This window comes from Heteronotia binoei, unplaced genomic scaffold (genome assembly GCF_032191835.1).
Source record: "Heteronotia binoei isolate CCM8104 ecotype False Entrance Well unplaced genomic scaffold, APGP_CSIRO_Hbin_v1 ptg000322l, whole genome shotgun sequence".
NCBI classification, from domain to species: Eukaryota; Metazoa; Chordata; class Lepidosauria; order Squamata; family Gekkonidae; genus Heteronotia; species Heteronotia binoei.
In genome coordinates this window covers 389,353-412,612 of record NW_026800016.1, presented here as the reverse complement: position 1 = coordinate 412,612, position 23,260 = coordinate 389,353, and the positions used below count along the sequence as shown (strand labels likewise).

The window sequence follows — 23,260 nt, the reverse complement described above, 5'->3', positions numbered from 1 at the left end:
GTCCTATCCCAGCCAGCGGCAGGCTCAGGAAGATGCACAACAGTAAAAATACATATATATAAAATCAATTACAGTAAAAAATTACAACCCCTGATGGCGTCTTTAAAGTGCTCTTAGTCCGTTCATCAGGTCAGAGGTGGGGGGGTCCCCCCAAGAGGGGCTGGAGAGGAAAAGGTGCCACGACAGCAAAGGCTTGGGGGAACATCTCTGCCGTACAGGCCCTGCAAAACTGTAAAGCTCCCGCAGGGCCCTGATGCCTTCTGGCAGAGGGTCCCACCAAGTTGGGCCCAGGTATGTTTTCGTGCTGTCATTTTTTGTGTAGCCATTTTCTTCCTCCAGTTTCTCTCTGGTTTTGGCTGATTTCTTCAGTTTCCCTTTGACTTGAGTGGGGAATGGCCAGGCCTGTAGTTTGGGTGCTCATGGTTTGGGACCCAGAGGTCCAATCCACTTGAAACTTGGCAGTCCATTACTGGGAATGGGCCTGAAGGAACTCCACAAGTGTTGTGGCATTGGGCCCCCAAACAGATCCCCCCCAATCCCCCAGAAAGACTCCCTCTGCAATCTTCTATGGCAGAATATGCTGGGGATCGGTTTGGAATTCTTGGAGCCTCCGACTGCTGGGCACCCTTAATGCTGAGCAATTTCCCAGTCTATGAGGAGACCCCTCCCCCTTTGGGTCACATGGCCTACCTTATTTCCTATGGGCAAGCCCGGTCTCCACTTGGGCTTTCTATTATTCCCTATGGGCAGGCAATAAGTATCATTATTCCCTACGGGCAAGGCTGGATTCTCTATTTGCAATCATGTTATAGTTTCTGGAAGAGCCCCATGGCACAGAGTGTTAAAGCTGTGGTACAGCAGTCCCAAGCTCTGCTCACGACCTGAGTTCGATCCCAGTGCAAACAGGTTCGATCCCAGTGCAATCAGCTCCAGGTTGACTCAGCCTTCCATTCTTCCGAGGTCGGCCAAAGGAGTCCCCAGCTTGCTGGGGGGAAAGTGGAGATGACCGGGGAAGGAAAGGGCCAACCACCCTGCCAAAAGTCTGCCGTGAAAACATTGTGAAAGCAAGGTCACCCCTGAGTCGGAAACGACTGGTGCTTGCGCAGGGGACCTTTCCTTTCCTTTCCTTTCCTATGGTGGCCAACGGTAGCTCTCCAGATGTTTTTTGGCTACAACTCCCATCAGCCCAAGCCAGCGTGGCCAATTTTCATGGCAGACGTTTTACGGAGTGGTTTGCCATTGCCTTCCCCAGTCCTCTACACTTTCCCCCCAGCAAGCTGGGGACTCCTTTGACCGACCTTGGAAGGATGGAAGGCTGAGTCAATCTCGAGCCGGCTACCTGAAAACCCAGCTTCCGCCGGGGATCGAACTCAGGTCGTGAGCAGAGCTTGGGACTGCAGCTTTAACACTCTGTGCCACGGGGCTCTTCCATAAACTATAACATGATTGCAAATAGAGAATCCAGCCTTGCCCATAGGGAATAATGGAAAATCAGGGTTGCCCTAAGAATAGCGATCGCCCATAGACAATTCATGATTGCCAATAGAGAATCCACCCCTGCCCATAGGGATAATGATTGCCTGCCCATAGGGAATAATAGAAAGCCCACTTGGCCGTCCCACCCCCAGGCCCCTTCCACAGTGTGATTCTGCGTGTGGGGGGGGGGGGGTGAAGAGGGCAGGACCTTCCTCAGCCCCGCCTTCTGGCGAGCTCGGCCAATGGGGAGCCCGGCGGCCCTCGCCAGCCCCCCCCCCAGCTCGTCTCTGTCTCCTTGGAGACGAGGACGCCGCCGGAGGGATGATGGAGGAGCCGCCGCCGTTGGAGGCGGGGTGAGCGGGGCGGGCGGGGGCTGCTCCTTGTGGCGGGCCGTTCCACAGGCGGGCCCCGGGGGAGCGGCCCTGAGCGCCCCTCCTCCCGCTTGCTGCGCCCTGCAGGTCGACGGAGAGCGGCGCCGGAGGAGGAGGAGGAGGCGAGGAGGAGGAGGAGAGGGCGGCCCCCCCGCCGCCGCCGCTGCTGCTGGAGACGCCGGCCTGCTCGGTGGAGCTGCCCCCCTGCCATGGGCTCCCGGGCCCCACCTTGGCCGAGCTGCCCCCCACCAGCGAGCTGCTCCTGCCGCCGGAGCCCCCCAGCAGGCCGCCCCCCCGCGGGCACTGCCTGCTGGCCAACTGGCAGGAGGAGGTGAGGCGGGCTCCTGCGGAGAGGGGGGCGGGGGTGGCCAGCCTGCCCTCCCCCTCGCCCCCAGCCCCTCCCCCTCTCGACTCTTTGCAGAGAGCCACCAACGCCCTGGACCGAGTGCCCAGCCCGCGGGAGGGCACCGAGGGCTTCTTCTACCGGCACGGGCACCGGGGGCTGCTGACGCTCCACGCCCTCGCCAGCCTGGCCCCCAGCAGCGCCACCACCATGAAGGACTCCTTCCGCCCGCCCCGCCCCACCGGCCTCCCGCTCCGAGGTGGGTGGGCGGGGGGGGGAGGCGCTGTGGTGTGGGCCGGGGGCTGGTTGGGGAGGGGGGCCGCTGCAGGCCGGAGCCAGGATTTCAAATGTTGGGGGCATTTCAGTTTCTGAGGGGGCACTTGCATTCATTTAATCCTTGCCGGGGAGCTGTGTCCTGATGCTCTCTCTGTCTGACCTTTGCCAGGCTGGCTTTGGGCAGAAATTCGACAGGGGTGGCCAACGGTAACTCTCCAGATGTTTTTTGCCTACAACTCCCATCAGCCCCAGCCAGCATGGCCGATGACTGGGGCTGATGGGAGTTGTAGGCAAAAAACATCTGGAGAGCTACCGTTGGCCACCCCTGGAGTAGCACACACCTGCAATATATATTCAATTGCTCATTATATTCGGTCGCTCATATCATAAACACAGGATACACAAAGACATATTCACAAAGTCCCAGTCCCCAAATGTCCACGGAATTCCAAAGTCGACTTGAAATGCAGTCTCCAATTGCTTGTGTGAAGTAGTGGAGAAAAGATGGGGAGGGACGGTGGCTCAGTGGTAGAGCATCTGCTTGGTAAGCAGAAGGTCCCAGGTTCAATCCCTGGCACTCCAAAAAAGGGTCCAGGCAAATAGGTGTGAAAAACCTCCGCTTGAGACCCTGGAGAGCCGCTGCCAGTCTGAGAAGACAAGACTGACTTGGATGGACCAAAGGTCTGATTCAATATAAGGCAGCTTCATATGTTCACTGGTTTCGGCCACAACTTTCTCAATCATCACTCACAGCGCAAATCGCTGCCTCCACCTCCGGTTATACAAAGGATCATTCGCTCATTGGGACCCAGTCCTACTTCACTGATGGGCAATGCCTTCCCCAAATTCCACAGCTGGTTACTACGTCCCATCTTTTCTTCTCCACTACTTCACACAAGCAATTGAAGACTGCATTTCAAGTCGACTTTGGAATACCGCAGACATTTGCGGACTGAGACTTTGTGAATATATCTTTGTGCATACTATGTTTATGATACAAGCGACTGAATATAATGAGCAAATGAATATATATTGTAGGTGTGTGCTGCTTGCATTTCTGTGTTTTTGACATCTCTCTTTCTCGGGTATCCTCTGTCTTTGGGAGCAGCAAGGCACAGGAGGGGCTCCCCTACTGCCCAAAGGGCCATCTCTGCCCCCCCCCACTCCCCGGCCTCTGGACAGGGAGGACCAGCCTCTCACAATCTCCCCACCTGCTTCCCAGGTGGCAGGAGAGACAGCAGGAAGGGGAGGCTGTGGGCCCAGGGGCCTGAGTCAGGGGGCAGGGCCCCTCTGTGGCTACAGGTCTGGGGCGCTGGCTGTGCTCCCAGCCCTCTTGCCCTCCCTCCGCCCAGAGGGGGGGCTCTGCAGAAGCAGCCGGGTCCTGGGGGGAGTGGCCGCTGCAGACTGGGCCGAGAGGGAGGGGTCTGAGGAAGGGCAGCGAGACCCCCCCCTCCGGCTGAGCTCCTCCTCCCTTCCCCCGTAGGGCAGCGCGAGGCCCGGCTGGAGTGCCTCCTGTACCAGAAGTACAGGTGAGCGGCTCCCCCTCTCTCCCCTGCACCGGATCTAGGGGGGAGGGCAGAGGGGGGTGCTTGCCCTGGAGGCACCATATTGGGTATGGAGTCCATTGTATTTTATGGGACCATAAGATAGAATGCCCCAATGGGGGGGCATCATTTTTCTAATTTTACCCCCCCCCCCTCAAAAAACATGGCAATCCGGTCCTGGTAGGGGCAGTTGCCGTGGCGCCCAGCGGAGGGAGTGGAAAGAGCCAGCCGGGGACTGCGATGCTGCTGCTGGCCCAGGAGCTCCCATGACGGCGGGACCCTCTTCCCTGTCCCCCCCCCCTCCGCCCCCGTTTCCTGGCTCTGCTTCCGGGCCTCTCCCTCCCTCCCCAGGGGTTGCCTGCCGGCCCTCTGCTGCCCTCGAGACTCCTTCCCAGGCAGGCTCCCCTCTGCCCCCCCCCACTGAAGTTGCTGTCCTGTGGTGCCTGCGCAGCAAGGAGGCCTTCGAGGCAGATGTGGACCCTCCCCGCGGCCCCATGGAGTCCCGCTCCACCACCCACCAGCACTACTGTCGTGAGGGCTTCTCCTCCGTGCCCCCTGCCCCCACCCAGGTGAGCCAGGCAATGGGCACGGGACGGAGCCAGGGGCCTTGCTGGGTGCGGCTGGCATGATGCAGCTGCTTCTCTCTGCAGCCCCACAACTACCGGACGGAGCAGCCGCAGACCTTCTGGCTGGAGCAGGCGGGACAGCTGCCGGTGAGTGAGACCCCCCTCCCTCCCTGCAGTGTGGAGCAGCCTGGCTCTCAGGCCAGCTGCAGCAGGGGCACCCACCCTTCTTCCTCTCCCTAGGGGGTCTCCAACATCCGGACGGGGGACACTCCCTTCAAGAAGAACGCCTCCTTCAGCACTCCTGTGACCGAATACCTCGACCAGCCTCTGCCTTACGGAGCAGAGAACTACCCCAAGCTCTAATAAAAGCAAAGGGCATCAGACAGGGCTGTGCCGGGTGTGCTCTGGTGGTGGGAAGGGGGCAGCGAGGGAGAGCTGCAGGGGCAGGAAGCAAGACTTGCACCGTGTCCTTCTCACGGGCCAGACGAGGCTGGATCAGGGGAATGCAGGAGACATCCTGTATCTGGATTGCAGTAAGGCTTTTTAGAAGGTTTCCCTTTCTGGCCTTGTTGACAAGTTGGATCCTGTTACCATTAGGTGGGTCTGGAACAGGCTGGAAAACTGGGCTGAAACCAATAAAATGCATTTTAACGGGGGATAAATGTCAAGTTCAGCCTTTAGGTAGGAAAAATCCAATGCATGGTTATAGGATGGGGGAGACTTGTCTTAGCAGTAGTGTGTGCAAAAAGGATCTCGGGGTCTTAGTGGATCAGACGCTGACTAGATGACCCCAGAGGTCCCTTCCAACTCTATGATTCTAAGGCTCCCCGCCCCCTGGGCTGGCCTCTGCTCCTGCCCTGCCTGTATGGCTGGCACACCCCTACCATGCATTCCACTGCCCCCAGACACACACACTCCCAGTCTTGTGGGTTAAAAAGTCTGTATTTCAACAAAATATTCTGTACTATGTTTGGATTTGTATATTTACATCTGGGGGGGGAGGGAGGGAGCAGTCGCTGGGTGGCTCAGCCAGCTGAGCTGCGTGGAGCAGGCAGGCAGGGGCCAGGAACCGGCCAGGCCCCGCAGGGCAGCAGGTCCAGGGGAGAACGGGGCACAGCCCTGCTCTCGATGCTGAGGGGCCCTCACTGGCATGGGGCGGGGGGAGGGCTGCTGGTGTCATGGGGGCAGCGGGGGGGCCCGGCAGCCCTGCCTGCTTCAGCCCAGCCTAGCAGGGGCCTCTCCAGCCAGGGGGTCTTCCTGCCCCTGCGGTCCAGTTGGTGTTCTCTCTCTCTCATTCTCTCTCCTTGCTCCAAGGGAAAGCAATTTCCGCTGTGGCTGCACCTCTTGCTGAGAGCAGCTGCCACCTGTGCCCTTCGTGGGGGGAGGGGCCATATCAGATGACACCGAGGTCCTTCTCACCCAGCAGCCAGTAGGTCCGCAGCTTCCCCTTGCCCTGCCAAGGAAGAAGAAGAAGAAGGCGCCCAGCTGCCTCCAGGGCCCCAGAAACAGCCCCACCCTGTGAGACACCACAGAAGGCTGCCCTCTTGGGGGGGCAACCCCCCCCCCCCGTTATCCCTCCCCAGGAGCAGCACCCACCTTCATCTCCACGTCCCCCCTCAGCTCCAGCTCAAAGCAGCCAAACTCATCCAGGATCTCTTTGGTGGAGGCCGACACATGGATCTTCAAGGCTGGGGAGGGGATCGGGGCTTCAGTGGGGGAGGGTGAGCCAGCTGGAGAGCCGGGCAGGCCCCCGGGGACTGAGGGTGGTGGCCCCAGCCTCCCCTGACCCGGAAGACGCCTCACCCTCGCCGTTGGACTCCATGCGGGAGGCTGTGTTGACCGTGTCCCCGAAGAGGCAATAGCGAGGCATCTTGAGGCCCACCACTCCGGCACACACCGGCCCTGCAGGGAGGGAGGGAGGAAGATGCAGTCCCGGTTCCCACAGCCCCTGCCCCGCTCCCTCCCCCTGGCCCGGCCCGGCCTGCTGCTGCTGCTCACCAGAGTGGATGCCGATCCGCAGGTGCAGCTGCTCGCTTGGCCGGTGCCGGATGCGGAAGGTCTTCACGGCCTCCAGGAGGGCAAGGGCCATGCGGACGATCTCGTGGGCGTGCAGCTTGCCGTTCCGCACGGGCAGCCCCGACACCACCATGTAGGCATCGCCAATGGTCTCCACCTGTGGGGGAGGGGCAGCCTCAGGCTCCGCCCACCGCTTGGGGGCCACCAGCCCCGCCCTGCCCGCCCCTCCCCTCAGGCCACACCCACCTTGTAGACATCAAAGTTGTCGATGATGGCATCAAAGCAAGTGTAAAGGTCGTTGAGCAGGGTCACCACCTGTGGGCAGGGAGGGGGCAGAAGAGGCAGGTCACTCCCTGCCCAAGCCTTTCCACAGCCCCCTGCCTCTCGCCGCCCACAGGGGCAAGCAACTCCCTGGGGCTGCAGGAGGCAGGCTGGACTGGGGAAGGCCTCGGCCCAAAGGCATCACGAGAGCCTGCATGGCTGTGGGGCTGCTTAGGACGGGCTGACCTGGTCCCCCTTGCCACTCGGAGGCCCCAGAAGACAGCCCCCTTTCCAGCACAAGAGAAGAGTCAGGCTCGGCGAGACTCCAAGCCCGCCCCCAGGGGCGACACGGGCCAGACCAGGGTTGTTGGAGGGGGGCGGAGAGCGAGGCACAGGCAGGGCAGAGCTGGGCCTCCTCCTGCCCCCCTTCTCCGGGCACCTGCATGGGGGTGCTCTCCGCCGACAGGGAGGTGAAGCCCACAATGTCGCTGAAGTAGATGGTGACGCAGTCGAAGGCCTCTGCCTGCACCGTCTCCCCACGCTTGAGCTGCTCGGCCACGGAGCTGCAGGGAAGGGCAGAGAGTCAGGGGCCGGGGGGCCGAGAGGGGAGAGGAGGGGCTTCTGCCTCCCGCCCCACCACTCACTGGGGCAGGATCTGGTAGAGCAAGTTCTCCGCCTTGCGCTTCTCCTCTAGGTAGGCCTGGGTGCGCTCCTCCACCAGCTTCTCCAGGTTGTTGGCGTACTGCTCCATGCGCGAGAGCAGGTTGTCCAGGATGCTGGCGCTGCCCTCCCTGCGGAGGAGGGCAAGGAGGAAGGCTTGCAGGTGGAGGGGCAGCAGGGGGAGGAGCCCTGGCCAAGGCACGCCCCCCTCCCCCACCTGGGCCACCAGGGCCTTCCTCCTGCATGCAGGGGCAGCAGCTGCAGGACAAAGACACCCACTGAGCCTGGGGTCTTGTCCTCGCGGAGGGCCTTTGCCACATGGGCAGGGCAGCCAAGTGCCTCTTCTCCAGCCTCACAGGAATCAACAGGGATAGAGGGGGGCAGACTGGCTGTCTTGACAGGGCACCTCCCCCCCAGCTGAGGACTGGTTGAGGTCAAGCCCCCTCTCCCCACAGAGGCTCATCCTTGCTTCACTTGGCCTCCCTCTGTCACTCCCTCTCCCTCCCTCCCTCCCTCCCTCCCTCCCACCCTCTGTCTCTCTCCCCTCCCTCTCCCTGTCTCTCCCTCCATCTCTCCCCCCTGTCTCTCTCCCCTCTTTCTGCCTCTCTCTTTCCCTTCCCTCTCTCCTTCCCCCTCTCCCTCTCTCCAACTCTCTCCCCCTCTCCCTGTCCCTCTGCTCTCCCTTTCTCTCCTTCCCTCTCGCTCCCGTCTCTCCTCCCTCCCTCTCTCCGTCTCTCCTTCTCTCCCCCCCTCCATCTCTCCCTGTCTCTCCCTCCCTGTCTCTCCTCTCTGTCTCTCCTTCCCTCTCCCCCCCTCTGTCTCTCTCCTCTCCCACTCTCCTTCCCTCTCCCTCCTCTGTCTCTCTCTCCCCCCTCCGTCCCCCCTCTGTTTCTCCCTCCCTCTCTGTCTCTCCCCCTCCTTCTCGCCCTCCCTCCCTGCAGTGCTGGAAGGCTGGGTGCGGGGAGAGGGGCAGGATTCCTGGAGTGGGCTGGTCACTGAGGAGGCGAGAGGGCGGAGTCCAGGGCGTCCACTCACTGGGGGGGGGCTGGGATGTACCCAGTGCTGGGGGGGGGAGTATTCATTTGCAGACCAGGCCAGCGTCTGGAAGGGCCCTCAGCCTTTGCAATCCCCAAGCCAGCTGCTTCGTCTGGCAAAGGGCGATGTGGGCAGGGAGCGGGGCCCAGTGCCGCCGTGTGCCCCCTCCCCGGCCGCTCCCCCTGGCACCCACTTGTTGAAGCGCCGGATGAAGATCTTGATCTGGGTGAAGTCGGGGCGCTCGGCCAGCTCCTGAGCCCAGCAGCGCTCCATGAGGACGGCCAGCTCCTCGCTGTGCAGCCGGGTGTCGACCGTGGGGCGGAAGTAGGGCCGCTGGCTGTTGCGCACCTTCTGCACAATCTCTGTGGGGGAGGGGGTGGGCACGGGGGTGCAGAGGAGTGAAGTGAAATGGAGGCCAGGCCGGCTGTGGTGAGGGGGGGGTCATGCCATGGGTGGGCCACTGAGACAATGAGGGGAGGCGCATGAGCTTCCTGGTGCTGGTGAGCGGGGAAGACAGACACAGAGTGGCATTATCACCTGGTCAGCAGCAGCAGCATCAAAACTCCTCCCCCCCCCAGATCCCTGGCCCAGGAAGCAGCAGCTGCCCCCTCTCCCCCCCCCCACACTGAGGGTGAGCAGCTGCAAGGCAGGAGGGCCCCCTCCTCATCTCCTAGACTGCGACCCTTTGAGCGAGGCCGGGCATCCCTGGAACGCGTCTCTGGCAGAGAACTGTGCCCCACGCTTGCCACTCCCAGCTCCTGGGCTGGGCAGGGTTAACCCTTGGACCCCCACTGCCACGTGAGCAAAGGGACTCCCTGCACAGCCGGCCAGGGCCCGAGGGACTGACTGGAGGAAGGCCCTAACCCCACCCTTCCTGGAGACCCCGATCCCATCTCCCCCTCCGCCCGGTCATAGAATCATAGAATGCTAGAACTGCAAGGGGCTCCAGGGTCATCTAGTCCAACCCCCTGCACAATGCAGGAAACTCACAAATCCCTCCCCCGAAGTTCACAGGATCTTCATCGCTGTCAGATAACAATCTAGCCTCTGTTGAGAAACCTCCAAGGAAGGAGAGCCCACCACCTCCCGAGGAGGAAGCCTCTTCCACTGAGGAATTGCTCTTACAGGAAGTTCTTCCTAATGTTGAGCCGGAAACTCTTTGGGCTTAATTTCAACGCATTGGTTCTGGTCCTACCTCCTGGGGCCACAGAAAACAATTCCACACCATCCTCTATAGGACAGCCCTTCAAGTTCTTGAAGATGGTGATCCTATCCCCTCTCAGTTTCTCCTCTCCAGGCTAAACACCTCCAGCTCCTTCAACCTTTCTTCTCCAGACCCCTCACCATCTTCGTCGCCCTCCTCTGGACCCCTTCTAGCTTGTCTAGATCCTTCTTAAAATGTGGTGCCCCAAACTGAACACAAGACTCCAGGGGAGGTCTCACCAGAGCAGAGTAAAGGTATACCATCACATCACGTGATCTGGACACTAGACTTCTGTTGATACAGCCCAAAATTGCATTTTCCTTTTTAGCCACCGCATCACATGGTTGACTCATGTTCAGCGTATGATCCACTAAGATTCCTAGATCCTTTTCGCACATACTACTGCTAAGACAAGTCTCCCCCATCCTATTATCATGCATTGGATTTCTCCTTCCTAAATGCAGAACTTGACATTTCTCCCTGTTAAAATTCATTTCATCGGTTTTAGCCCAGTTTTCCAGCCTGTCACCTAGGGCCATCTAGTCCAACCCCCTGCACAATGCAGGAAACTCACAAACCCCTCCCCCTCAATGCACAGGATCCTCTTTGCTGTCAGATGGCCATCCAGCCTCTGTTTACCCTGATCCCCACACTGGAGAGGTGCAGGAGACAAGCCGGCTGGGACCGTCCATCCATGCCTCCTCCCACTCAAAGGCACCGGCAGCTGCCTCCTCCCTCCAGGTCTGCCTGGCAGCCGCTCTCAGAGTCCTGCAGAGGAGGCTGCTACCGCTGCTGCCCTCGCTGGCCTGGCGGGGACTGAAGCAGGGGCCACACAGCAGTGGCTCCACAGCCCCTCCTCCTGCTGCTGCTCACCTTTGGGGCTGAGGTCCATGCCCTCCACGTAGAAGGCCCCGTTGCGCAGGGCGATCTCTTGCAGGATGATCCCAAAGCTGTAGACATCGGCCTTCTGCATGGCAGGAGGGGGCAGGCGCCGGTTCTGCAGGAGCTCTGGGGCGGTCCACAGCTTCTCTGCAGCCAAGAAAGAGCCAGAGGTCAAAGGGCGGTGGGAATGGCTGCTTCAAAAGCGGGGGCTTCCTTGGCCAGAGGGAGGCTGAAAGCTGCCTCCTCGGCACTCCCTGCTGCGGGAGGAGGGAAGGATAGGAGCCAGTCCACAGGGTCCCTCCCCCCCACCCAGAGGCATCACGCCCGGCGGGACACTCACTGGCGTAAAGGGCGTGGCTGCCCTCCCCCTCGCTGCTCTGGCGGAAGCTGGCCAGGCCGTAGTCGGTGATCTTGAGCACAAAGCGGCTGTCCACCACGCAGTTGGAGGACTTGAGGCTGCCGTGCTGCCCGATGATGCTGCTGTGCAGGAACGCCATGCCCTGGGGGGCGAGGAGGAGCTGCTGAGCGGGGGTGGGGGAGCCAGGGAGGGAATTGTCGGGGGGGGTGCCTGTGTGTGCAGGGGGGTCTCTCTGTCCTGGACTGGGTCGCCCCTTGCCAGTTTCTGTTTCACCCCCCAACACAGGCCCGCCCCTCCCCTCACCTTGACGAGGTCATTGATGAGGGAGTAGCGGAACATCCAGTCCAGGTTGATGCTCTCGTTCTCCAGAATGTCCTGGGGGGGGGGAGGGAGGGGGTGATGCAGGACCAGGCAGCACTGCCCATCCACAAGCAGAGGGGAGGGCCGTCCTCCCCCCTGCTGCCCCCTTCCAACCCCCACGGAGGGAGGCAGCCCCTTCCTCACCTGCAAGCTGCCCCGGGGACAGTATTCCGTCACGATGCAGATGTTGGGAGGGTCAATGCAGGCCCCGATGAAGCGCGTCAGGTGGTTGAACTGGATGTCTCGCATCTGCAGCCAGGAAGAATCAGGGCTGAACCAGGGGGTGGGCAGCCCTTCAGGGGGGCCCATGAGTGACTGGCGTGCGAGGGGAGCTGGCACCAAGGTGGGATTTGGAGAAAGCAGCAGCAGGGTGGGATTATAGGGGAGGGACGGTGGCTCAGTGGCAGAGCATTTGCTTGGTAAGCAGAAGGTCCCAGGTTCGATCCCCGGCATCTCCAAAAAAGGGTCCAGGCAAATAGGCATGAAAAACCTCAGCTTGAGACCCTGGAGAGCCATGAATGGGGCTGTGGCTCAGTGGCAGAGCATCTGCTTGGGAAGCAGAAGGTCCCAGGTTCAATCCCCGGCATCTCCAACTCAAAAGGGTCCAGGCAGATAGGCGTGAAAAACCTCAGCTTGAGACCCTGGAGAGCCATGAATGGGGCTGTGGCTCAGTGGCAGAGCATCTGCTTGGGAAGCAGAAGGTCCCAGGTTCAATCCCCGGCATCTCCAACTAAAAAGGGTCCAGGCAAGGAGGCGTGAAAAACCTCAGCTTGAGACCCTGGAGAGCCATGAATGGGGCTGTGGCTCAGTGGCAGAGCATCTGCTTGGGAAGCAGAAGGTCCCAGGTTCAATCCCCGGCATCTCCAACTAAAAAGGGTCCAGGCAAATAGGCGTGAAAAACCTCAGCTGGAGACCCTGGAGAGCCATGAATGGGGCTGTGGCTCAGTGGATGAGCATCTGCTTGGGAAGCAGAAGGTCCCAGGTTCAATCCCCGGCATCTCCAACTCAAAAGGGTCCAGGCAAATAGGCATGAAAACCCTCAGCTGGAGACCCTGGAGAGCCATGAATGGGGCTGTGGCTCAGTGGATGAGCATCTGCTTGGGAAGCAGAAGGTCCCAGGTTCAATCCCCGGCATCTCCAACTCAAAAGGGTCCAGGCAAATAGGCGTGAAAAACCTCAGCTTGAGACCCTGGAGAGCCATGAATGGGGCTGTGGCTCAGTGGCAGAGCATCTGCTTGGGAAGCAGAAGGTCCCAGGTTCAATCCCCGGCATCTCCAACTAAAAAGGGTCCAGGCAAGGAGGCGTGAAAAACCTCAGCTTGAGACCCTGGAGAGCCATGAATGGGGCTGTGGCTCAGTGGTAGAGCATCTTCTTGGTAAGCAGAAGGTCCCAGGTTCAATCCCCGAAATCTCCAACTAAAAAGGGTCCAGGCAAATAGGTATGAAAAACCTCAGCTCCCAGGTTCAATCCCCGGCATCTCCAGCTAAAAAGGGTCCAGGCAAATAGGTATGAAAAACCTCAGGTCCCAGGTTCAATCCCCGGCATCTCCAGCTAAAAAGGGTCCAGGCAAATAGGCGTGAATAACCTCAGCTGGAGACCCTGGAGAGCCATGAATGGGGCTGTGGCTCAGTGGTAGAGCATCTGCTTGGGAAGCAGAAGGTCCCAGGTTCAATCCCCGGCATCGCCAACTAAAAAGGGTCCAGGCAAATAGGCGTGAAAAACCTCAGCTTGAGACCCTGGAGAGCCATGAATGGGGCTGTGGCTCAGTGGCAGAGCATCTGCTTGGGAAGCAGAAGGTCCCAGGTTCAATCCCCAGCATCTCCAACTCAAAAGGGTCCAGGCAAATAGGCGTGGAAAACCTCCGCTTGAGACCCTGGAGAGCCACTGCCTGTCTGAGTAGACCAGACTGACTTTGATGGGCCCAGGGGGGTCTGATTCAGTAGAAGGCAGCTTCATAAATGTTAAGGAGGGATGGTGGCTCAATGGTAGTGATTCTGCTTGGGAAGCAGAAGGTCCCAGGTTCAATCCCCAACATCTCCAACTCAAAAGGGTCCAGGCAAATAGGCATGAAAACCTCAGCTTGAGACCCTGGAGAGCCATGAATGGGGCTGCGGCTCAATGGTAGTGCATCTGCTTGGGAAGCAGAAGGTCCCAGGTTCAATCCCCGGCATCTCCAACTCAAAAGGGTCCAGGCAAATAGGCGTGGAAAACCTCAGCTTGAGACCCTGGAGAGCCACTGCCAGTCTGAGCAGACAAGACTGACTGATGGGCCCAGGCGGGCCTGATTCAGTAGAAGGCAGCTTCAAATGTTCATATGACACAATGGCTCTCTTTGGGGAGGGCCTGTGGCTCATTGGCAGAGCATGTGCTTGGTAAGCAGAAGGTCCCAGGTTCGATCCCCGGCATCTCCAACTCAAAAGGGTCCAGGCAAATAGGCGTGAAAAACCTCAGCTGGAGACCCTGGAGAGCAGCTGCCAGTCTGAGTAGACAAGACTGATGGGTCCAGGGGGGTCTGATTCAGTAGAAGGCAGTTTCATAGGTTCATATACGTTCATATGTTCACACATACAAGGATGGAGAACTGGCCCCATGGGAGCTGGGATGGTTGGAGCCATCTGGGCCAGGTCAGCCCCTCCCCCCAGCCTCTCCCTCCCCCCCCCCGGTACCTACGTGTTTGAGTTCGAAGAGCACCTGCCTCGTCAGGTCAATCCGCTTCTTGTTGACGTGTTTGATGGCCACGACATTCCCCTGCAGTGGGAGAGAGGAATCACAGAATCCTAGAGTTGGAAGGGACCTCCAGAGTCATGTAGTCCAACTCCCTGCACAATGCAGGAAACTCACAAACACCTCCCCCTAAATTCACAGGATCTTCATCGCTGTCAGGTGGCCATCTAGCCTCTGTTGGAAAACCTCCAAGGAAGGAGACCCCACCACCTCCCGAGGAGGAAGCCTGTTCCACTGAGGAACCACTCTGAACTCACAAACCCCTCCCCCTAAATTCACAGGATCTTCATCGTTGTCAGGTGGCCACCTAGCGTCTGTTGAAATACATCCAAGGAAGGAGAGCCGCCCTCTGGCCTGCCAGAGAGCCATGGGGGGTGGAGGGAGTCCTGTCCGGAGGAGGGACGCTCACCTTGAAGAGGCCGGTGTTGGCAAAGATCTGGTACTTGCCATGTGCCGTCATCAGGGAGCCATAGCTAGAGCCACGCTGGGGGTGGAGGAGGGAAAGAGGAAACAGCAGTCATGACTTGAACGCAAGGCAGGCTCTGGGGGGACACAAGGCAGCTGGACAGGAGCACCAGCGGGCACAGGGCACAACAGTCTGGAGACAACAGATACGGGGGGGGGGGCAGGCTGCCCCTCAACTGCCAGGAGGGGGGGGCTTCCCGGGGTCTCACCAGAGAGAGGGTGAGGCGGCTGCCTGCCCCCTTGTGGTAGCGCTCGGAACTCCCAAACTGCAGTTCCTCCCAGCGGATCCGCCACAGCATACTGGCGAGCTCCTTCTCCAGCATCAGCTTCCTGAGGAGGCAGGAGGGGGGGAGCAGGCTGGCCAGGCCCTTCCTTCAGAGCAGAGAGCCCAGCCCAGTCCCTGCCCCTCCTCCAAGAGCCCCCCTCCCAGCTGCCCCCAGCCCCTCCTCCATTTTTTGCCTGCAGCCACCTTACGGGGCAGGCCAGGTCACCCAGACTGCTCCATGCGCGGAGGGGGGGGGAGGCCTTTCCCCTGCCTGACTCCCTGTGCCCCGCCCCACACAGGCTCTCTCTGGGGGGAGGAGGACTGCGCCTGGGAAGCTCAGGAGTCAGTCCACCGGGCCCTGGCCGACCACCCTCAGCTCATGGCCTCCAAAGCTAGAGCACCTCTGAATGGAAGCTTCATTCCACTCTGCTCATCAGGATCGGCTGCTGGCCTTGGTAGGCCTTCCCAAGGCCCACGTGTGGAAATGCAGCCCCCAAAGTTAATGATACGAGGGGAGGGCTGGAGTGACCCATATCCCCCAGGCCTCTGGAAGCTCAAAGCACTGCAGTCAGCCCTGCCCTGTCCTGCCCTTGGTGGGGGGGGGGGAGAGGAAGGCACGGAAGTGGGCCCACGTGGACAGTGCTGGAGAGAAAGGCCGCTGCTCCCCACTTCTCAGCCTCCTCCTGTTTCCAGGGCTGCTTCTTGAGGCCTTTGGGGCAGCCCCGGGGCCAGCTGCAGGGGAAGGGAGAGGATGTAGCCAGGCAACCAGGAAAAGAAGAGCGTGGGGTCCTGGGCCAAGCCACAAGAGGCCGTCCAGGCACAGAGTCAAGCCCTGCCCCACTATGGGGAGGGACGGTGGCTCAGTGGTAGAGCATCTGCTTGGTAAGCAGAAGGTCCCAGGTTCAATCCCCGGCATCTCCAACTAAAAGGGTCCAGGCAAATAGGTGTGAGAAACCTTAGCTTGAGACCCTGGAGAGCTGCTGCCAGTCTGAGTAGACAATACTGACTTTGATGGACCGAGGGTCTGATTCAGTATAAGGCAGCTTCATATGTTCATATCACCGCCCCCCCCCCCACTCACACCCACGGGGCTGGGGGGCTCCCTCACCTGAAGATCAGGAAGCTGGAAACTCCAAACATGATAAAGGTGAGTCCGGCTCCCAGCGCCACGATGGCCAAGGTGGAGAGCGGAGCTGCAAGGGGAGGCAGAAGAGCTGGGAGAGAGTGTGTGGGGGAGGCTTCCCTGAGAGAGCTCAGCCCCCAACCTCACTCAGCTCCTGGCAGTCCAGTGTGTGGGGAGGGAAGGAGGGAGGGAGGGGGAGGTTGCACATCTCTGGAGGGCTCCAAAGCCCACTGTGGAAACCCTCCCCCCATGGGCTGCCCCACCTCCCACCCACAAGCCCCAAAGGCAGGCTGCAGGCAATGACCTCTCCGGAGCACAGAAGGCCAGCCCATGGGCCTGCCCCACAGCCAAATGCCTTTGAGCAGCCCAGAAGGGGCCAGGACACCTGAGCAGGTGGAGGGGACAGAGGCCGGACTGTAGAGACACCTAGGCTGGAAACAGCAGGATGAGGTCTAGGCTGACTCCCCCATCCCTAAACCCGGCGTGGGAAAAAATGGGAAGCCTGAGGAGGGCAGGGAGGTGCAGAGGCCTCTGGATACACCCACTTTTATCACAGGTGGGGTCATCCACATCAAAGACACAGGGAGGGTTGTCGAGAGGAGGCCCCCCCTTCTTCCAGTGGATGGGTCCCACCCAATTCATCTGCTTCTCTGATCCCATGTAATGACCCACCACCTGTGGAAAGAAAGAACATCCAATCAGTGCTCCACTTTGTTCTGCGTGCTCTCACACAGGGGCTCATCAGTTCCTATGGAGGGCCAACAACAGGGCAGAGAGGCCAAGGCCTTCCCCTGAGAAGAACATCAGAAGAGCCCTGCTGGATCAGACCAGGGAGGGTCCATCTAGCCCACCATCCTGTCTCACACAGTGGCCAACCCGTTCCTCTGGAGGGCCAGCAACAGGGCAGAGAGGCCGAGGCCTTCCCCTGAGAAGAACATCAGAAGAGCCCTGCTGGATCAGACCAAGGAGGGTCCATCTAGTCCAGCCTCCTGTCTCACACAGGGCCAACCAGTTCCTCTGGAGGGCCAGCAACAGGGCAGAGAGGCTGAGGCCTTCCCCTGAGAAGAACATCTGAAGAGCCCTGCTGGGTCAGACCAGTGAGGGTCCATCTAGTCCAGCCTCCTGTCTCACACAGGGGCCAACCAGTTCCTCTGGAGGGCCATCAACAGGGCAGAGAGGCCGAGGCCTTCCCCTGGGAAGAATGTCAGAAGAGCCCTGCTGAGTCAGACCAGGGAGGGTCCATCCAGCCCAGCCTCCTGTCTCACACAGTGGCCAACCAGTTCCTCTGGAGGGCCAGCAACAGGGCAGAGAGGCTGAGGCCTTCCCCTGAGAAGAACATCTGAAGAGCCCTGCTGGGTCAGACCAGGGAGGGTCCATCTAGTCCAGCCTCCTGTCTCACACAGGGCCAACCAGTTCCTCTGGAGGGCCAGCAACAGGGCAGAGAGGCTGAGGCCTTCCCCTGAGAAGAACATCTGAAGAGCCCTGCTGGGTCAGACCAGTGAGGGTCCATCTAGTCCAGCCTCCTGTCTCACACAGGGGCCAACCAGTTCCTCTGGAGGGCCATCAACAGGGCAGAGAGGCCGAGGCCTTCCCCTGGGAAGAATGTCAGAAGAGCCCTGCTGAGTCAGACCAGGGAGGGTCCATCCAGCCCAGCCTCCTGTCTCACACAGTGGCCAACCAGTTCCTCTGGAGGGCCAGCAACAGGGCAGAGAGGCTGAGGCCTTCCCCTGAGAAGAACATCTGAAGAGCCCTGCTGGGTCAGACCAGTGAGGGTCCATCTAGTCCAGCCTCCTGTCTCACACAGGGCCAACCAGTTCCTCTGGAGGGCCAGCAACAGGGCAGAGAGGCTGAGGCCTTCCCCTGAGAAGAACATCTGAAGAGCCCTGCTGGGTCAGACCAGTGAGGGTCCATCTAGTCCAGCCTCCTGTCTCACACAGGGGCCAACCAGTTCCTCTGGAGGGCCATCAACAGGGCAGAGAGGCCGAGGCCTTCCCCTGGGAAGAATGTCAGAAGAGCCCTGCTGAGTCAGACCAGGGAGGGTCCATCCAGCCCAGCCTCCTGTCTCACACAGTGGCCAACCAGTTCCTCTGGAGGGCCAGCAACAGGGCAGAGAGGCTGAGGCCTTCCCCTGAGAAGAACATCTGAAGAGCCCTGCTGGGTCAGACCAGGGAGGGTCCATCTAGTCCAGCCTCCTGTCTCACACAGTGGCCAACCAGTTCCTCTGGAAGGCAAACAACAGGGCAGAGAGGCTGAGGCTTTCAAAAGAACATGAGAAGAGCCCAGCTGGGTCAGACCAGGGAGGGTCCATCTAGTCCAGCCTCCTGTCTCACACAGGGGCCAACCAGTTCCTCTGGAGGGCCATCAACAGGGCAGAGAGGCCGAGGCCTTCCCCTGGTGTTGCCTCCCGGCTTTGGGATTCAGAGGTTGATTGCCTCTGAATATGGAGGTTCCCTTTAGTTCCCCTGGCTGGTAATCTTTGTGGACCTCTCCTTCATGAATCTTTGGGGGCCCTCCCTCCCTCCCTCCTTGCCTTCTTCCCTCCCTTGCCCTTCTGCCCCACCTGATATTCTCCGGTTTCCAAGTCTGCCATGGCCCACACGTCAAAATCTGTCTCTCGATCATTGTTGTTGTCCATGCTCACGGTCCCAGTGACACCTGATCAAGGAGAGAGGGGGAGAAGTGCAACATTTCCACAAGGCCCCTGGCGCCCGCTGTGCATGCAGTGGAGAGGAGAGGAGACGCAGCTGGAGCTGGTTCTGGCCAGACCAGGCTCTGGGGACCGGCAGAGAGCCCCTCCCCCATCCAGCCAGCCCCCTCCCTGCCTCCCACCTCTCTCTCCTGCCGCTTCCCAGCTTGGCAAACCTCAGCTCAGGATATCTGATGGGTTCAGCCCCCATCGCCAGCTTCTTTCCCCTCCTCACAGCATCCAATACCCTGGAATTTCCGGCCCTTCATTTTCTGGAGGATGCGGCTGGAGTCCCGCTTGCTTCCACCTTCACGCAGCGTCTCGTTCAGCACGGCAGCATAGAGGAGGAGCCCGTCGTGGAAGCAGCCGGCCACCAAGTTCTTCTGCATTGGTGGGACACGGAGAGAGAGGTCAAGGCCCAGTCCTACGCCCACTCGCCCTCTCCTGCCCTCCTGTGGCCAGCCTTTGCCTTGCACCTGAAGGTCTGCCCTGACTGGGGCACAAGGGAGACTGAGGTGGGCTGACGGAGCACTTAGCAGTGTCCTCTGGTGGCCAGAAGGAAGGGCTTCTCCTTCTCTGAAGGAACTCCATTCCCCGCACTGGGCAAGCTCAGCTCCTGCAGCCCATCCAAGAAATGTTAGTCTAGAACCCTGGCAGCCCATCCCACGGATCCTTCATGAGCACTGGAAAGGACTGCTCCTTTGGGGCCTGCCCCATGCAGCTGGAGAGACCTCAGCCCTTCTTCCTCCAGCCATGCGGCCCCAGCCTTCCCCGGGCAGACAGCTGATCCCTATCACCGGCCCAGCTTCCTTTCCCACATCAGACTCTCGCCCGCCCACTCGCCTTCTGCTGCTGCAACACACACACACACACACAGCCCCCTCCCTGGTCCCATGCTCCCCCTCCCCCCAAAACACGAGAGGCTTTGCCACGCTTGCAGGTGCCAGTGTCCACGGAGCACACAACACAAAATGCAAGCTAGTGACCAATTCACTAAGAAGTATATAGAAATCAGTCCAGATGTCCGAAACATGTACATTCAAGTCCCAAAGTAGTGTGGTGACAAGCCAATGGATTAAGTACTTGTTTCTTGTGGCACAAGAAGCCACATACTGAGCTGCAGCCGAGGTGAAATTGCTGCTGGAGACGCTCCGCATCCCTCTTTTTTGAAAACTGTGTAAAATCTATATAATTGAATCAATATTGGTCCCAGGTCTGATGAAGACTGGAAAGAAACAAGTACTTAATCGATTGGCTTGTCACCGCACTACTTTGGGACTTGAATATACATGTTTTGGACATTTGGACTGCTTTCTGCATACTTCTTAGTAAATTGGTCACTAGCTGGCATTTTGTGTTGTGGTATCCACTATAGCGACCTCTCTCGGATTGCATTCTATCTCCGTGTCCAGGGGAGGGCAGGAGACGCCAGGTCAGTTGGCGAAGGTGCCCCCCCCCCGCTGCACATGAGGGGTGGTGCTGGAACAAGGGGGCGGAGAGAGGGCCGCTGAGCATGAGGGGCTGGCCCCGTGGACACAGCTCCCCCAGGCAGGGGCAGATCTAGCGGGGGCAGAGGGGGGTGGTTGCCCAAGGCACCAACGGACGGGGGCGCCAAATTGGGTATGGAGTCCATTGCATTCTATGGGTGTGTAAGAAAGAATGGCCCAGAAGGTGGAGCCATTTTTTAATTTTGCCCCCCCCCCAAAAAAAACATGCCGATCCGGTCCTGCCCCCAGGCCAGAGGGCTGAAGTCCCGTCCTTGCAAGAGAGCCAGGCAGGCAATTCTGCCTCTGAACACTGAGCTCCTGGCAGGATCCCACCTCCGGCCCCTGCTTGTCGCAGAGAAACGCCCCTCCCCTCCCCGAATTAATTGGGGGGATTGAGTATCTTGATCCTGTGATTCAGCAGCATGACGGGCTGGTGGCAGAGAGTTCCAAAGGGCAAAGGCGGACTGTGTGACGTGTGTCTCTCTACATCCAGCCCCAACCGCCTCCCACATGTTCCTTGAGGAGGAGGGACCCTCGAAGAAAGAGGAGCCTCCCCCCCATCTGCTCATCCCTTTCCTGGGGGGGGGGCTGTGCCCCAGTGGTCTCACAAGACTGCCAGCCCCCCAGCTCTCCTCCCCCGCCCCCCCCCCGGGCACGCAGGCAGTGACAGCTTGAGTGGCCAGCCAGCCAGCCAGGGGAAGGTTCCAGAATCCCAGCTGGTGCCCATCTGCCTGCGGGGGCTTCCTGCTGCCCCCCTCCCCAAGTCCATCTGGCGCCTGGTGCAGCTGGACCCCAGAGGGGCTGTGAGATGGCCTGGAGCTCAGCAAGGAACCACCAGAGCCCGGCACCCCAGCGCCTCCTCTCCCAGATCTCCCTTGCCCTGAGGAAGCCGGAGCAGCCTTGCCCAGACACAAGGGACGGCACACAGCGAAGGAGTGCAGGGAGGAGGCCTCGTGCCAGGCAACTGCAGTGCAAGCACTGGTCACTTCGCCCCTCCCCCAAACCAGCCCTCCAAGCCTTGGCCAGCCGCACTGGAGCCCTGTGGGCTCCTGAAGACCATCCAGCACAGACTTCCAAGCCAGTCCCTTCCTCTCGGACAGCTCTGGCTCAGCAGGACCCCCTTCCCTCCCCTGTGGCAGCCTGGTCTCCCGCCCTCCCCAGTGGAGCAGGATCAGGCAAGCCACGGCTCTGGAACTGGGGCTCAGAGCGGAGACCGAGGTGTGGTCTCCAGGCCTCAGCCAGGCTCAGAAAGGACACGGCTGCAGAGCCGTGCTCTGTGCGGCTTGCACCATCTGCAGTCCAACTGCTGCGTTTGGACCCCCAACAGAAGCAGCTCTGCACGGAATGCGCTGCACTAGTCCAGGCCCAGGGGCTGCAAAGGCACTCTGGGGCAAACTCGGTACGACCTGGGAGCAAAAACTCCAGGAGTGTGACCCAAAGTTCCCTCTCCAGCCTCCACCCACCCAGCAGTGAAACTGGGGAGCAAGCAGGGCAGGCCCCCCGGCTTCCATCTCCTCCCCCCACCCCAGGCACCTGTGGGGCACCAGCCGCTCTCCCCAAAGGCAGCCCAAGGCCTGGACAGAGAGAGAGAGAGAGCGCAGGCAGCCCTTTGCAGTAAGGAGCCGCTGCACACACAAGCAGGGGCCTGGGACAGGGGAAAAGGAAAGGTCCCCTGGGCAAGCACCAGTCGCTTCTGGCTCTGGGGTGACATTGCTTTCACGTTTTCACAGCAGACTTTTGATGGGGACTTTTGCCCTTGCCTTCCCTAGTCATCTACACTTCCCCCCCCCCCCCAGCAAGCTGGGGACTTGTTTTACCAACCTTGGAAAGATGGAAGGCTGAGTAAACCTCAAGCCAGCTACCTGAAAACCCAGCTTCCACTGGGGATCGAACTCAGGTCATGAGCAGAGCTTAGGACTGCAGCTTTAACACTCTGCACCACCAGACAGGACAGGACAGACTGGCAAAAGGACATTTGGGGAAAGAAAGAAGCCAAGAAAACCACCTGCAAGGCCAAGGTCACATCCCCCGTGAGCATCAAGGCCACCTTTGCCACCTCCAGTCCACTTGATGGGAATCTCAGCCGTGGTGAGGCTTCTTCCCACTGGCAGGGAAGGGAAGACTTTTCCCCAGAAGGTTGGCTTCTCTCCCTCCTGCCCCTTCCCACAAGAGGCCCTGCATGCAGCCAGCCCACTGTGACAGGAGACTGGGGAGGAAGGGAGGGAGACTTTTACCAGCGAGGCGTTGAGCTCCACGCCAAACTCTGCCCGGGCCCGCAGGATCAGCTGCTTCTGGAAGTGCTGGTACTCAGGCGTTTGGGGCTCATGGTATGTGATCACCAGCACCGTCTAAAAGGAGAGGGAAATGTTGTGGGGTTATATCAGGGGCCAAGCCTCCAGCTCCAATCGGCAGGTTTTGGAGAGAAGATCCGAGGGGAGCACCAGCGTCCGGTCCAGCCTCCCGATCCCACGGGGGCTACCCACAGACCCTTGGGAAGCAGCTGGCCGGGCACCACGGCCTCGAAGGGGTGCAGAGGGCAGCTCCCTTGCATCCACCAAAGCAGAAGGGGGGAAGCCAAGTTGGGTCCCCAAAAAGTAGGCGAGAGAAAATGGTAAGAAATGGATTCAATTAAACAGAATATAGATATCTACATTTATCCCAAAGTGTACCAAAACTCTGCTTTAAAAACAGAGGCGCATTCCACCCTTGAAGCAGCCAAGATGTCCAGAATCTGTCAACATGATTCAGTTCAATATCTCTAGGTTAAGAGCCGAGAGCCAACAAAAGAGGACTATCAATATCTCTAGGTTGATACCCTGGAACCACATTAAAACAGGACCAGAAGCCTTTTGGCTTCCCTCAGGGGTCGGATTGCTGTCTCTGTGCACACGAGGAGGACACAGAAACCTGTGCTAATACAAGGACAGGCTGGCTATGAGGCATTGAAAACATTCTGTGTGGGGAAAGAATTGGACTTTTTCAGCACAAGCATTGCGGGAAAGCAGATCTACCATAACTCCTTCGGACCAAGGCTATCGAAAGCGTGTCAGTTAATAGTTGACCCTCACATAAGAACAAAAGAGAAGCCATGTTGGATCAGGCCAATGGCCCATCCAGTCCAACACTCTGTGTCACATAAGAACATAAGAGAAGCCATG

General features: G+C 59.6%; 1 protein-coding gene across 1 annotated transcript in view; it reads right to left on the bottom strand.

The window, feature by feature from the left end:
* Positions 1–5,969: 5,969 nt before the first annotated feature.
* Positions 5,970–23,260, bottom strand: part of NPR2 (natriuretic peptide receptor 2) — a 45,982-nt gene continuing 28,691 nt past the window's right edge. Inside the window, exons 4-23 of the mRNA XM_060263514.1 lie at positions 22,337–22,450; positions 18,863–18,998; positions 18,490–18,584; positions 16,475–16,604; positions 15,915–15,999; positions 14,751–14,871; positions 14,486–14,560; positions 14,023–14,100; positions 11,497–11,601; positions 11,296–11,367; positions 10,975–11,134; positions 10,626–10,781; positions 8,742–8,910; positions 7,498–7,644; positions 7,293–7,416; positions 6,839–6,907; positions 6,575–6,749; positions 6,380–6,478; positions 6,173–6,264; positions 5,970–6,029 (exon numbers count right to left, since the gene is read on the bottom strand). Coding sequence (XP_060119497.1) covers positions 5,970–6,029; positions 6,173–6,264; positions 6,380–6,478; positions 6,575–6,749; positions 6,839–6,907; positions 7,293–7,416; positions 7,498–7,644; positions 8,742–8,910; positions 10,626–10,781; positions 10,975–11,134; positions 11,296–11,367; positions 11,497–11,601; positions 14,023–14,100; positions 14,486–14,560; positions 14,751–14,871; positions 15,915–15,999; positions 16,475–16,604; positions 18,490–18,584; positions 18,863–18,998; positions 22,337–22,450 — 2,262 coding nt within the window. The remainder of the gene's footprint in view (positions 6,030–6,172; positions 6,265–6,379; positions 6,479–6,574; positions 6,750–6,838; positions 6,908–7,292; positions 7,417–7,497; positions 7,645–8,741; positions 8,911–10,625; positions 10,782–10,974; positions 11,135–11,295; positions 11,368–11,496; positions 11,602–14,022; positions 14,101–14,485; positions 14,561–14,750; positions 14,872–15,914; positions 16,000–16,474; positions 16,605–18,489; positions 18,585–18,862; positions 18,999–22,336; positions 22,451–23,260) is intronic.